This window comes from Nannospalax galili, unplaced genomic scaffold (genome assembly GCF_000622305.1).
Source record: "Nannospalax galili isolate Female #2095 unplaced genomic scaffold, S.galili_v1.0 scaffold111, whole genome shotgun sequence".
NCBI lineage: Eukaryota > Metazoa > Chordata > Mammalia > Rodentia > Spalacidae > Nannospalax > Nannospalax galili.
The window spans coordinates 156,728-170,721 of record NW_008330487.1 but is presented as its reverse complement, the minus strand read 5'-3'; the positions used below and the strand labels follow the sequence as shown (position 1 = coordinate 170,721).

The 13,994-nt window shown below is 47.1% G+C and overlaps 2 protein-coding genes across 4 annotated transcripts in view; one reads left to right on the top strand and one right to left on the bottom strand.

Moving 5' to 3' along the window:
• Tmem234 (transmembrane protein 234) overlaps window positions 1-5,075 on the bottom strand; it is an 8,675-nt gene extending 3,600 nt beyond the window's left edge. For 2 of the 3 annotated variants that reach the window (XR_003846233.1, XM_029553549.1), the window contains exons 1-3: window positions 4,931-5,075; window positions 4,325-4,476; window positions 3,531-3,597 (exon numbers count right to left, since the gene is read on the bottom strand). Coding sequence is in view for 2 of the 3 variants with exons in the window: in XM_029553549.1 (XP_029409409.1) it covers window positions 3,531-3,597; window positions 4,325-4,476; window positions 4,931-5,075 (364 nt within the window). In the remaining variant the exon portion in view is untranslated. The other variant, XM_008848009.3, reaches the window with a different exon arrangement.
• Window positions 4,888-13,994, top strand: Eif3i (eukaryotic translation initiation factor 3 subunit I). Its single transcript, XM_008847994.3, has 11 exons — window positions 4,888-4,960; window positions 5,052-5,144; window positions 7,269-7,356; window positions 8,391-8,456; window positions 9,702-9,851; window positions 9,926-10,053; window positions 11,865-11,975; window positions 12,092-12,181; window positions 12,446-12,519; window positions 13,608-13,700; window positions 13,816-13,994. Exons 1-11 carry the CDS (start codon window positions 4,958-4,960, stop codon window positions 13,895-13,897), a joined length of 978 nt encoding a protein of 325 aa, XP_008846216.1. The 5' UTR covers window positions 4,888-4,957; the 3' UTR covers window positions 13,898-13,994.

The window sequence follows — 13,994 nt, the reverse complement described above, 5'->3', positions numbered from 1 at the left end:
GGCTAGCCTGGTCTACATAGTGAGTTCCAGGCCAGCTAGGGCTACAGAGAAACCCTGTCTCAAAAAAGACAAAAATAAATAATTTTTAAAAGTTTAAATATATATATATATACATATACATAAATATCTATAAAAATTACTTATGGGAGGCCGGGCATGGTGGCACAGACCTTAAATCCCAGCACTTCGGAGGCAGAGGCAAGCGGATCTTTGTGAGTTCGAGGCCAGCCTGGTCTACATAGTGAGTTCCAGGACAGCTGGAGCTACAGGGAGACCCTGTCTCAGAAAGACAAAAAAAAAAAAAAATTTATTTATGGGGCTGGAGAGGTGGCTCAGGGGATAACAGTATTTGCTGTTCTTCCAGAGGGTCTGGGTTCAACTACCAGCACCTACATGGTGGCTCTGTCATCTTCTTCTGGCCTTCCTGGGCACCACACACACACATACACACAGAAATAAACATACTGGCAGAGACTGGCAAATTGCCAGCCTGGTCTACAGAACAAGTTCCAGGCCAGTCAGGGCAAAATAGTAAGACCCTTTCTCAGAAAGAAAAAAGTAATAGGGCTTCACTATGCAGACCCATACCTGCTCTTTCTCTCTTTTAAAAATGAGAGAGAGAGAGAGAGACAGAGACAGAGAGACAGAGACAGAGAGAGACAGACAGAGAGAGACAGACAGAGAGAGAGAGAAATGAGCTGCATGTGCTTAAGTGTCCACAGAGGCTAGAAGAGAGTATTGAATTTCCTGGGGCTGGAGATACAGTTATGAGCCGCACACTGTGGGTGCTGAGAACAAAACTGAGGTCTTTCTTTTTCAGACAGAGTCTCACTGAATCCCAAGTTGGTCTTGAACTTGCTATTAGCTGAGGATATCCTTGAACTCTTGGTCCTCCTGCTTCACCTCCTAAGTTGTTGTTGACGACTATGCAGAGTTTATTTAGTCCTGGGGATGGAATCCAGGCCTTCATGCATGCTAGGTAAGCATTCTCCCAAATGAGCTATATCTCCAGCCTATTTTTTAAAAATATTTTATTTAAGCCGGGCATGGTGGCGCACGCCTTTAGTCCCAGCACTCGGGAGGCAGAGGCAGGCAGATCTCTGTGAGTTCAAGTCCAGCCTGGTCTACATAGTGAGTTCCAGGACAGCTGGGGCTACAGGGAGACCCTGTCTTAAAATGACAAAAAAAAAAAAAAAAAAAAAAAAAAAATTTAAATTAATTATTTTTTCCCTTCTTTTTTTTGAGACAGGGTCTCCCTCCCAAGAGCTGGGATCAAAGGTGTGCACCACCACGCCTGGCTTTTATTTATTATCTTTATTTTTTATGTGTATTCGTGTATTGCCTGCATGTAGGTAAGTGCACCCGGTGTCATGCAATGCCCTCGGAGGACAGAAGGGGCTGTCAGATCCCCTGAAACTGGAGTTATAGACAGTTGTTAGCTGCCATGTGCATGCTGGGATTCAAATCCGGGTCTTCTGCAAGAACAGCCAGTGTTCTTAACCGCTGAGCCATCTCTCCAGCCCCTATCTCTAGCCTATTAAAGTCTTATGAAAACCGAGTCACCCTAGTTGAAAGGAGGTGTCAGATCTGGAGGCTATCTTTGTGTCCTTGCTTTCTCATGTTGTCTGAGGGGTTTCCAGAGCTATTTGGGGCCCATACTTTCCTCATGGCTCTTGGGGCTCTTAATTCTAGGGTAGGCAAAGCCACAGAAGGGGGACTTCTGTAGACATAGAAGGGCATAAACTGGGTGGGGGGCAGGGGGGAGGTGTCTGTGGTTGTTTTTGAGATAGGTTGAACTAAAACTCACTAAGTATCCCAGGCTGGCCATGAACTTGTGGTCTTCCTTCTGCCTCAGCCACTGAGTATCAGGTTACAGGCATGAGCCACCACATCCAGCTTATAAACATTACAATATGCCTTTAAATTTTTTAGTAATGGGGCTGGAGAGATGGCTCAGCAGTTAAGAGCACTGACTGCTCTTACAGGCGAACTGGGTTTGATTCCCAGCACCCACATGGTAGCTAACAGCCATCTGTAACTCCAGTTCAGGGGAATCCGATGCCTTCTTCTGCCCTCCTTGGGCACTGCACAACACGGGTACACTTACACACATGCAAACATAACACTCATACACATAAAATAAAAAAAATTAAATTTAAAAAATAATATCAATTCTTTTGTACTGACATGCTGTGGGGCTTAAGGAAAGTGTGGTGACTTGCCCAAAGTATTGAAACTTCATCCCCTTAAAGAAGAAAAGCATGTTTGTTTCAAAAGGTCATGATGTAAATGAAATATGTAGTACTAGGGCAGTATCTGACATGGTAGGGACAATCACCAAGCATCTGGAGAAAGGACACATATATTCATGGAGCTTCTGCTTTATGCCAGGCACTCTGCTAGGTTTCTTCACAAGGCTATGAAGTCAACTACATAAGCCAAAATTCAGGGGCTGGAGAGATGGCTCAGCAGTTAAGAGCACTGACTGCTCTTGCAGAGGACCCAGGTTCAATTCCCAGCACCCACATGTGGCTAGGAACCATCCTTAACTCCAGTTCCAAGGGAATCTGAAGCCCTCTTCTGACCTCTGAGGCATTGCACAACACGGGTGCACTCACATGCATGCAGGCAATACACTTATACACGTTAAAAAAAAAAAAGAAAGCCCAAATTCAATAAAGTCAGGCAGGCAGCACGCAGTGGAACCAAAAGTGTGAGAGCATCACTTAGCTGTGTGGTTGATGCACGTCTATAATCTCAGCACTTGGGAGGCAGAGGCAGGAGAATCATAATTCTGAGGCAAGTCTGAACAACACAATGAGACCCTGACTCAAAAACAACTAACAAGGGGACATTGAAATGACTCCTTGGGTAAGGGCACTTGCTACCAAGCCTGACAATCTGAGTTCAATCCTTGGAATCCACATGGTGGAAGGAGAGAACCAACTCCTGAAAGTTGTCTTTTGACCATATGCATGCTCTGATTTGAGTGCCCACACACATACACACTGCACACATACACAAATTAAATGTAATAAAAAATTTTAAACCCAAACAAAAAGAAAACAAACAACAAAAACCTACCACCACTACCAATAAATAAATAAATCCTTTCGAAACAAAAAAAAGTAACACGTGCCGGGCATGGTGGCACACACCTTTAATCCCAGCACTTGGGAGGCAGAGGCAGGCGGATCTCTGTGAGTTCAAGGCCAGCCTGGTCTACATAGCAAGCTCCAGGTCAGCTGGGGCTCCAGGAAGACCCTGCCTCAAAAACACCAAAAACAAAACAAAACAAAACAAAAACGTAACACTTGGAACAGCAAAATGAACCTTCTTGTGCTGCAGTACCAGACTGCCAGGCTAACCTTAGTATCTGGCACATACACATAACCAACCCACTGTGCCCCTGCAATTGAGACCAGGGTACAAAGAGAGACACAGGTGCTCGCCCTCACTGACGAGATGTTTCAGAATCCCTCTGCAAAGCGCAGACCCCACCACCAAGTCCCTCCAAGCCAGAGACCCACCTGCTGATGCCAAGGTGAAGTAGTAGAGAAGGGAGCCACACTGGTTGAGCAGAAAGGGCATCAGGTACTGGAAACAGGAGAAACCCATGATCAGTGTGACTGAACTCCTGGCATATGTCTTACCCAGGAGGGATGATTATAAATGCCTAGGGAACACTATGTACTCTGAGGACCCTTCAGGACAAAGACAGAAACAAACTGAATATATACCCTTACCCTAAATGCCCATTTCTTCCGCTTGGCTAGTTCCCATCCTCCTTACAGTCTGCAATATCACCCCTTCCAAGAAGCCTACTCCAAGTCCTTGGGCTCCAACTTCCTCCTCTGAACTCACACAGCTTTATCTGCACATCTGTCTTCCTTCTGAGCCCTGAAAGGCCACTGTGTCCATGTCCTGCCTATTCAGCAACGTTACATTGGCAGCCACGGGGTTGGACACAGCTCTCTATAGCTTCCCTCATCTTCAACCCCAGGGTAAGTTGAGTCCCCAAGAAGGCTTCGGAAATGCTTGCAACGGTTATATAATTGGCATGATCACAATAATAAAATAATAATAGCCATAGGTTGAGCATGTATGCTGTACTAGGCCCCATGCTGTGTTTTATGTGTCTCATATCAATCTTACATTAGCTCTACATAGAGATTATTAGAATTTCCCTTTTACTGATGATGAAACTGAGGCTCACAGAGGACAACAGACTCCTCCAAGGGCTTCGAGTGAGTAGGAGGTGGGTGGGATACAGTGACCAAATGCTTAGCGGCTACTCCAAGAAAGCACAGGTTCACAGACACACCTCAGTATTCAAGAAAAGAGTCTTCATTTCCTGCAGCAACTGCCGGGCCCAGGTCCGTTCATGCACCTGCTGCAGGCTGGCGGAGGCCCGCTTCAGAAGTGGCTGCGTGCCACCCCACAGAGCAGCCACCAGCACCAGAGCCAGCACCTGCCCTGAAAGCAAAGGATAAGCGTCAAGTCACCCAGCGACCTCCCCGGGTCGGGTCCCCCTCCCCTGCGCCCCCTCTCCAGGTCTCCTCCCCAGCCCCGCTCCTCAGCCCCTCTCCCTGGGTCCCTTCCCCGAATCCCCTCCCCAGCCACCGCGAGCACCTCCCTTCGTCGCTCTCCGACGCCCGGCTGCCCTTGGCGGGGAGGACCAGTCTCGCAGGCAGGAGAAGTGGATTCGGGGAACCCGGCCCAAAGGCTCAGCAAAGCAGGGTTCGGGGGAGGTTGGGGGCGAGGGGGCGTGGGAAAACTCAGAAGTAGGGTCTGCACGCCCAGGGGGCGGAGCCAGCTACCCACCCAGAGACGCCGCCATGGCAACGCCAGGCTCTTTTATTTCCGGAAATCAGGGGGCGGAGTCCTAGCGCCCGGAAGTGGCTTCAAGGCTTCTTCCGGTCCTACTCACATTGCCTCTCTTCACGTCTCCGCCGCGATGGTGAGTTACAGGATGGGGTGCTGCGGTGGGGGTCTTTGGCGGGGCTGGGAGCGCGGTTCCCCGCACTGACACTCGTGTTCCGTGCGCACAGAAGCCGATCCTGCTGCAGGGCCATGAACGGTCCATCACGCAGATCAAGTACAACCGCGAGGGAGACCTCCTCTTCACTGTGGCCAAAGACCCGGTGAGCAGCCGCGCCTGGGCGGGCGGGACGGGCCACGGGGCCCGGAAAGGGCGGGGAAGAATGGCGGTATGCCGTGACGGGCAGGGGGCTCCGGGACGTACTGAGGGGCCCGGGACCCGGGAGTGCATCATACCCCGACGGTGGATGACCTAGCTTTGCAGCCGACGAGGGATCCCACTCTGGAAAACAAGGAAAGCTATCCATTCGCATTCAGTTAGCGACAGCTTTCAGTCAGGGGAGGTCTGAAAGAAGTGATGGTTGGTAGGAAGACTACCCAGAAGAAGAAAAGCAAGAGGCTCTTGTGGAAGGGGACTGGGACTTGGGACCGGGACCAGGTCAGCTGTGGTGAGCGGGAAGAACCAAACCGTTCAATAGAAGAGACCACTTCTAGAGTATAAAGTTGGTCCATGGGCAGCCAGCTGTGACATCATGGGAAACTTGGAGTTGTAGTTAAAGTGATTGAGTGCTCAGCGTGTTCTTGGCTCAGGTTCCATTTCCAGTACCAAAAAAGAAAAGGGAGGAAAGAAGGAAAAGGTAAGGGACTTAACGAAGGTGCCCCTAGACTTAGTCACATCAGTCCCTGGGTGCTTCTCTGCACAGTCCCTCAGGGGATTTTTGAGGCATCTGCAGAAGGAGACGGTTACCTAATGGTTAACTAATGGGGAGTCAGAAGTCAGACTTGGTGTGAATCCCAACTCCTGCATGTGCTAGCATGTGTGACTTTGAGCATGACATTTAACCTTCCTAAACTACAATTTTCCCTTTTTATAAAACATAGGTACTTTAATTACCTCCTTCAATAAAATTAGGTCATTCTTGTAAGGAGTCTGTCACTGCTTCATGTTAATCACTTACATTTTAAGTTTCTTACATGTCACTTCATTGGTGCCTTACAGCTACCCTTTGAAGAAAGCTTTTATTTTAGACTTTGTTTTTATACAGCTGTGTACCATCACATACAGCTTGCCCTAGCCCTTTTTGTTGTTGTTGTTCTTTTTGAGACAGGGTCTCCCTGTAGCTGTAGCTGGCCAGGAATTCACTATGTAGACCAGGCTGGCCTGGAACTCACAGAGATCCACCTGCCTCTGTCTCCTGAGTGCTGGGACTAAAGGCCACCATGCTCGTCCATCCTAAGCTTTTTAAAGATGAGAAGGCTAGGAGCTGGAGAGATGGCTTAGCAGTTAAGAGCACTGGTCCTCTCTTACAGAGGACCTGATTTCAATTCCCAGCACCGACATGGCAGCTAATAGCCATCTGTAACTCTAGTTCCAGGAGAATCTAGTGCCATCTTTTGATCTCTGTGGGCATTGCATGACATGGTTGCACTTACACACAGCAGGGAATACACTCATACACATTAAATAAAAATAATAGTGCACACCTTTAATCCCAGCACTTGAGAGGGAGAGGCAGGTGGGTCTCTGTGATTTCAAGGCCAGTCTGGTCTACAAAGTGAGTTCCAGGCCAGTGGGGGCTACAGGGAGACCCTGTCTCCAAAAAACTGAAAATAATAATAATAAATAAATAAAATAGGGAAAAAAAGATGAGAAAGCTACCCAGGTGTGGTGGTACATGACTTTAATCCCAGCAGGGTCAGAGGCAAGTTGCTCTCTGTGAGATCAGGTCAGCCCGGTCTACAAAGTGAGTTCTAGACCAACTGGGGCTGCAGGAAGACCTGTCTCAAAAAATACCATAAATAAATAAACAAGCAAATAAATAAATAAGGGTAAGCTAAAGCACCCTCAAATAGAGTGAGCTAGTGACAAGCAAAGTAGGTCCTGGAATCCCTACTTCCGTATCAACTGTTCCCACTTGGGCAGGACACCAAAGTTACTATTTTTCTGTATTGGAGCTCAACTTGGCCTTTTATTCTTTGAATAGATTCTGGGTCCAGCCAAGTGGAACTGACAAATGAGGGTACTGTTTATTACAAGCCCGGCTCCCCTCCGCTTACTTTCAGGAATTAGGAAAATCCTGGAGTTGATCTTTTTTATCAGCTGTTCTGCCTAAGAAATGAGCAGAAGGCAGATGGTCTGGCTAGAGTCTACAGAGGATTCCTAGGGCTAAATAGGAAGCTGTTGCTTTTCCTGGAATTTCTGCCATCCTGTCATTTTACTCCTCCAGATTGTCAATGTGTGGTACTCTGTGAATGGCGAAAGGCTGGGCACGTACATGGGCCATACTGGAGCTGTATGGTGTGTGGATGCTGACTGTATCCTTTTGTTTGGAGTCTGGGATCCAGGGTCTGCTGGCAATGGAGACACTGATTTGGAAGTTGGGAGTTTGGGGTGCTGTCTAGAAAATAAAGCTGTGCTGTCTAGAAAATAATGCTGCCCACTTCTAGTCTCTTCATTGGTTAGAGAAACAGGACAAGTTAAAGTTTTGGATGAGAACCTTAGAATGCTCTGTGGTTAAGAGTAAAAACATGCTCTATGGGGCTGAACTGGGAGATAATTGGATGGCTTCCAAGAGGACAAGGGTGGATTTAGTCATGTTTCTTTCTTTTTGGTGTTTTTTTGTTTGTTTTGAGACGGTGTTTCACTATGTAGCCCTGGCTGGCCTGGAACTTGCTATGTGTAGAGCAAGTGGGTCTCCAACCCACAGGGATCCACTTTCCTCTGCCTTCTAAGTGCTGGATTAAAGGCATGTACCACCATGACAGCCTTTTGTCATGCTTTGACTTTAGTCATGTTGTAGACAGCCTTTTGTGTTGTGTATTTGTGGTATATGCAGACACAGGCACCTTTGGAGGCCAGGGGTCAGCATCATGTCTTCAATTATTCTCCCACTTTCTTTTCCTTTTTTAATTAATTTATTTTTATTTTATGTGTATGAGTGTTTGGGCTGCATGTATTTAAGTGTACCCATGTCATGCAAAGCTTATGGAGGCCAGAAGAGGGCATTGGGTCCTTTGGATCTGGAGTTACAGATGGTTGCTAGCCACAGTACAGTGTGGGTGCTGGGAATCGAACCCAGGTCCTCTGGAAGAGCAGCCAGTGGTCTTAACCGCCGAGCCATCTCTCTAGTGCCTCCACCTTATTTTCTGAGACAAGATCATGCAGTGAGCCCCTGAGATCCTCCATATCTTCATTTCTCAGCACTAGGATTTTAGGTGCCTGCTGCCACACTTGGCTCTCTATGTGGGTACTGAGGATCCAAACTCAGGTCCTCATGTGTGCACAGGAAGCACTTTACTCACTGAGCTATCTTCCCAGCCCTAGTCATGTTTCTTAACATCCTCTTCAGGGGATACCAAGCATGTCCTTACTGGCTCAGCTGACAATAGCTGTCGACTCTGGGACTGTGAAACAGGTAAGCCCAGGCCATTCACCTTTTCAGCAAAAATTGACTGACTACAGTATACCTGCCTAAGCAAATAAGGTTCTAGAAAAATAGAGATAAGTTCAAAGGTGTTTCCCATTCTAGAGAATACAGTAAGGAAATTAGATGGGAAAAGAAGCTTTACATTAATAAGCCATGAATGAAAGCATGGAGCGGGTCATATCTAGGTCATCTGATTGGGTTAGAGTGCCTGGCTTCTGGGAGTGAGGCCAGAACAGGCCTTGAGTATGGCAGTGAACTTGGTTTCAGATTCAGGCAGCGGGAGATCATTGCCTTCTGTCTTGTACCTCCTGATGATCCCAGTGGTGCCAGTGGACCCTCCCAATCCAGTGCCCACACAAATGGTCCTAGTTAAACTAAATGAGTCAGAGACTAAAACTTAAAAGTCATGAACCTGGGAAAGGACTGATAGTGACAGGGTGGTGGCGATGGGGTGGTAGTGACTAGGACAGGAGGGAGAATAAAGAGGATGAAAAGAGTGATGAGAATATCTTATATACATGTGTGAAATTGTCAAATAGCAAAATTTTAAAACATTTTTAGGGAAAAAAAAAAAAAAAAAAAAACACCAATTAGGTTTAAGTTCCTTTAAAAACAGTAATTTAGCCCAGTGTGGTGGTACACGCCTTTAATCCCAGCACTTGGGAAGCAGAGGCAGAGGAGCTCTGTGAGTTCAAGGCCAGCCTGGTCTACATTCTGAGTTCCAGGCCAGCTGGGGCTACAGGGAGACCCTGTCTCAAAAAGACCAAAAAAAAAAAAACCCCATTTTCTTCTGCAAGACTTGGCACACTGAGTCTGATGAACAGGGAAAATGAATGACTGGTCAGTTTAACAGGGTCCAAGCATGGAAGAGCTGGCAGTGAGAGCAGTGAAAACACTCCATTAAATGACTGGTTAGTAAGTGATTCCTGGGCATTCACTTCTGTGCTGGCACTGGGGATACACAGAGAAATCATACCAGGTCCATGCTGTAGAGAAACCAGGTGTGAGGGGAGACAGGTAGGTTAGAACCCACTGTGAACGGTACCACTTGAGCAGGATGCATGAGAAAGAACTGTGGGAAGGAAAGATGGCCAAAGTGCAGAGGTAGGAAGGGGAGTAGCAAGCTGCAGTCAGTCACCAGCGCGGGAGACGCTGAGACTTGATCGGTGAGTGTAGAGCATCCTCCCTGGGGTAGTGTTAGACCAGAGTAACCCAGACTCTGCCTGTCTCTAGGGAAGCAGCTGGCTCTACTCAAGACCAACTCTGCAGTCCGGACCTGTGGCTTTGACTTTGGCGGCAACATCATCATGTTCTCCACAGACAAGCAGATGGGCTACCAGTGTTTCGTGAGCTTCTTTGACCTGCGGGATCCAAGCCAGATTGGTAAGGGCTAGGACCAGGGGTTTGCGGTGAAAGATGTTTAGAGCCCAGGGCCTGACCTCTGTTGCCTGACACAGACAGCAATGAACCCTACATGAAGATCCCCTGCAATGACTCCAAGATTACCAGTGCTGTTTGGGGACCACTGGGAGAGTGCATCATCGCAGGCCATGAGAGTGGAGAGCTCAACCAGTATAGTGCCAAGGTAAGGGGCCAAGTGGGACCAAGCCTACCAGACAGAATGTCCAAACCAGAGGCAAGAGAGCACAGTGGTTGAGAAAGCAAGGGCCAGATTTGCCAGGCATGATATCACACCTTTGATCCCAGCATCTGGGAGGCAGAGGCAGGGGGATCTCTGAGTTGGAGGCCAGCCAGGGTTATATAGTAAGACCCTGTCTCAAAAAGTAAAAATTTTAAAGTGCTAGATTCAGATACAGATTTTTCCATTCTAGTAGTATGATCATGGGCAAGTTAGAGAACTTTACCAGCCTCAGCCTATTTATCTGCAAAGTGTTTCTAGGATCAAATGCTATCAGGTATTTGAAAACTTGTCACAGAGTGTTCCAGACCTGTTAACAGTAATTACAAATAAGCATTTTCTTGCCACTTGTGCTAGGCCCTGTGAGGTTCTTAGGAAAACAAAGTAAACCAGACATATCCTTTGCCCCAGGGAACACAGGCTTGCAAACAGCTAGTATAGGAGTCATACTGAATTTGTACCATTGTGGAGATGTCAACTAAAGCCGTGGCACTAGGTCTGGAGCATACTCTGTCAGACAAGGTGCATGTCCATGGACTCCTGAGGATTAGATAGAGCTTCCAACAGCCATAGGCAAAAGGAGCAAAGAAGCAGGAGTGTAGCCCAGTGGTAGAACATTTGCCTGGCATGTGCAGCGCCCTAGTTCAATCCTCTGTAATGAAAAAAATAAAAGCAAAAGCCCTGAGAGAAAGAGTTATAAGTACATGGATTCTTCATGAATCGTGGAATGTTGTATTTTGGAAAGCTGATAGGATCTAGATTTTAAATGTCCAACGTGTCAGGCAGTGAGGACCTGATTTTTAATCTGGGCAGTACAATCTTTAAGGGGTTATTAATGATTAGGTTTTCCCTTTAGAAGCCCTCTGTAGAGTATAGCTTGCACACTGGACCTGAGCTAGTCAATAGGCATGGGGTTATGGCATTGTAGATAGAGGCAAAGGAGATTAGGAATCAGGTATGGGTGTGCAGCTGTAGTCTGTTAATTTGGAAGCTAAGGTATGATGATCGCTTGATATCAGGAATTTGTTGCCAGAGTTGGGCAGGGGTGGTAATAAAATGGAAGAAGGAAAAAAAAAAATGTGTAGGCCTATAATCCCAGTTAGTTGGGAGGCTGAAGTAGTGAAGCAGGAGGATCAAAAGTTCTAGGCTTGGGCTGGAGAGCTGACTTGGCGGTTAAGAACACTGACTGTTCTTGAAGAAGACCCAGGTTCGAATCCCAGCACCCACATGGTAGTTAACAACTGTCCATAACTCTAGTTCCAGGGAATCCGACAGCTTCTTCTGTCCTCCGTGGTCATTGCACGACACAGATGCACTTACCTACATGGAGGCAATACACACATACACATAAAATAAAAATAATAAAATATTAAAAAAAAAAATTATAGGCTTGAGGCCCAGCATGCCTTTAATCCCAGGACTCACACTCAGGAGGCAGAGGCAGACAGATCTCTGTGAGTTCGAGGCCCACCTCAAACTCTGTATAGTGAGTTCTAAGACAGCCAAGGCGACATGAGACCCTATCTCAAAAGGGAAAAATGTTCAGACCTTTCTGGGCTACAGAGGAAGTTCAAGGCCAGCTTTGGTCAACCTAGTGAGACAGAGGTTCTGGGTTCAGTCCTAGTAACAAATAAAAAGAGAAGGAGTTAGGTCAAGGAAGTCAGGTAGGGGTAAAGTCTAGGTTCGCTCGGATTTCTGGGGAACAGTATGATTACTAGGGCTGGGATGCAAGCTGGTCAGTCTCACTTTTTTCTTAGTCTGGAGAGGTGTTGGTGAATGTTAAGGAGCACTCCCGGCAGATCAATGACATCCAGTTATCCAGGGACATGACCATGTTTGTCACTGCATCCAAGGACAACACAGCCAAGGTGAGCCTGGGCAAAGGGTGGAGGTGGGGGCTACATGTGCTCTCCTGTGCACATTCAACCTCTCTGACTTCCAAGAAGGTGCCTGTTAGAGATTTCTCCCTGCCTTCTCTCTCCAGCTCTTTGACTCCACAAGCCTTGAACATCAGAAGACTTTTCGGACCGAACGTCCTGTCAACTCAGCTGCTCTCTCTCCCAACTATGACCATGTAAGGAAACTCGACTTGGGCGTCCTGCTAATGCTTCTGGGATATAGATGTCTGTCCAGCGGTTGGCCTGTGAAAGTTGGGAAACCATGTCTGACAGAGAGAAGATTCCTAGCATTGTGAACAGGCTGAATGATTGGGTAGCCTAGGAACTGGGCTCATCCCTTCCCTCAGGATCATCCCACTGTGACATGGGAGATGTTAAAAGGCCAGAGGAAAAAAACCAGGAAGCTACCGTGCCCAATTGAACTTGCTTCTTTCCTTTAGGTGGTGCTTGGAGGTGGTCAGGAAGCTATGGATGTAACTACAACCTCCACTAGGATTGGCAAGTTTGAGGCCAGGTAAAGGGAGTTCTTTTTTTTCTTTTTTTTTTTTTTTAATGTTTATTTTTATTTTATGTGTATGAGTGTATTGCCTGCATGTATATGAGTGCACCCATGTCATGCATTGCCTCGGACTTCAGAAGAGGGCTTTGGGGTCCCCTGGAACTGGAGCTAAGGATGGTTTGTAGCTGCCATGTGGGTGTTGGGAATCAAACCCAGGTCCTCTGCAAGAGCAGTCAGTGTTCTTAACTGCTGAGTCATCTCTCCAACCCCTTTTTTTGTCTTTTTTGAGACAGGGTCTCCCTGTAGCTCCAGCTGGTCTGGAAGTTGCTATGTAGACCAGGCTGGCCTTGAACTCACAGAGCTCCCCTGCCTCTGCCTCCCAAGGGCTGGGATTAAAGGCATGTGCCACCACGCCCAGCTGGAAGGGAGTTCTAAACTGAAGCCATGTGGAGAGGGTCTTTCAGAATAAACATAAACCATAGTGGGCACTAGAATTACAGGTCATGGGGCAAGTGTCTAATATATTAAAGCAGTTGAGGTCATGAACGCTTGTTGGGGGTTTACCTTTGGATAAAGTGCTTGCCCAGCATATCAGAGGCTCTGGGGTCTATCCCTGGTACTACCAAAACCAGGTGGTGGCACCCAAGCCTGTAATACAGTCCCAGTTACTCCAAAGAAGTAGAAGGATCAGTTCAAGGTCATCCTTGGCTTTAGCAACTCCACCTGGACTACAGGATCTCCTTCTCTAAACAACAGAGATCTTGAACTCTGAGGCCCTAGATGATACTTTATTTCTCTGTACCCCAGATTCTCAACTGTATAACGTACTTACCTCATAAAATCGTCCAGATTAAACAAGTGAGTTAATATTTATTAAAGTTCAGTGCACTGCCCAGCACTTGTAAGCTCTCAGTGTTAACTGCATTTAGATGGACATTGGGTGTAGTTTTCCTATACTTCCATCTTACTTCTCTTTCCATTACCCTAATTCCCTGCTTTATTAGTTCTGTTGGGAAGTGTTCATTTTGTGGAATGCTGCCTTCGATGTGTTTTAGAAAGAGGTGGAAACTGAATTAATTTGATCTCTCCACCCGCTCCTCCAGGTTCTTCCATTTGGCTTTTGAAGAGGAGTTTGGAAGAGTCAAGGGCCACTTTGGACCTATCAACAGTGTTGCCTTCCATCCTGATGGCAAGAGGTAGGTTCCCAGTGAATGGAGTGATCTGAGCTGTCAGTCTCTGCCCTTTCCCTTGCTGGCCACACAGGCCACCCCTCCCACAGCAGGTACTGACTGCCTGGCCATTCCCTTCCAGCTACAGCAGCGGTGGTGAAGATGGGTATGTCCGAATCCACTACTTCGACCCACAGTACTTCGAGTTTGAGTTTGAAGCTTAAGGTGCTGGATCTCCATCAAGGCCGGGGAGGCTGTGCACAGAAGGTTTTAGACTCTGAGAAATAAATTAGTTTGTTAATAAATGGTCCTGGTCAGGTA

Coding starts and splice junctions, on each gene's coding strand:
- Eif3i (XM_008847994.3), top strand. Junction 9,852..9,925: donor GCGGGATCCAAGCCAGATTG/GTAAGGGCTAGG, acceptor TGCCTGACACAG/ACAGCAATGAACCCTACATG. Junction 13,701..13,815: donor TTCCATCCTGATGGCAAGAG/GTAGGTTCCCAG, acceptor ATTCCCTTCCAG/CTACAGCAGCGGTGGTGAAG.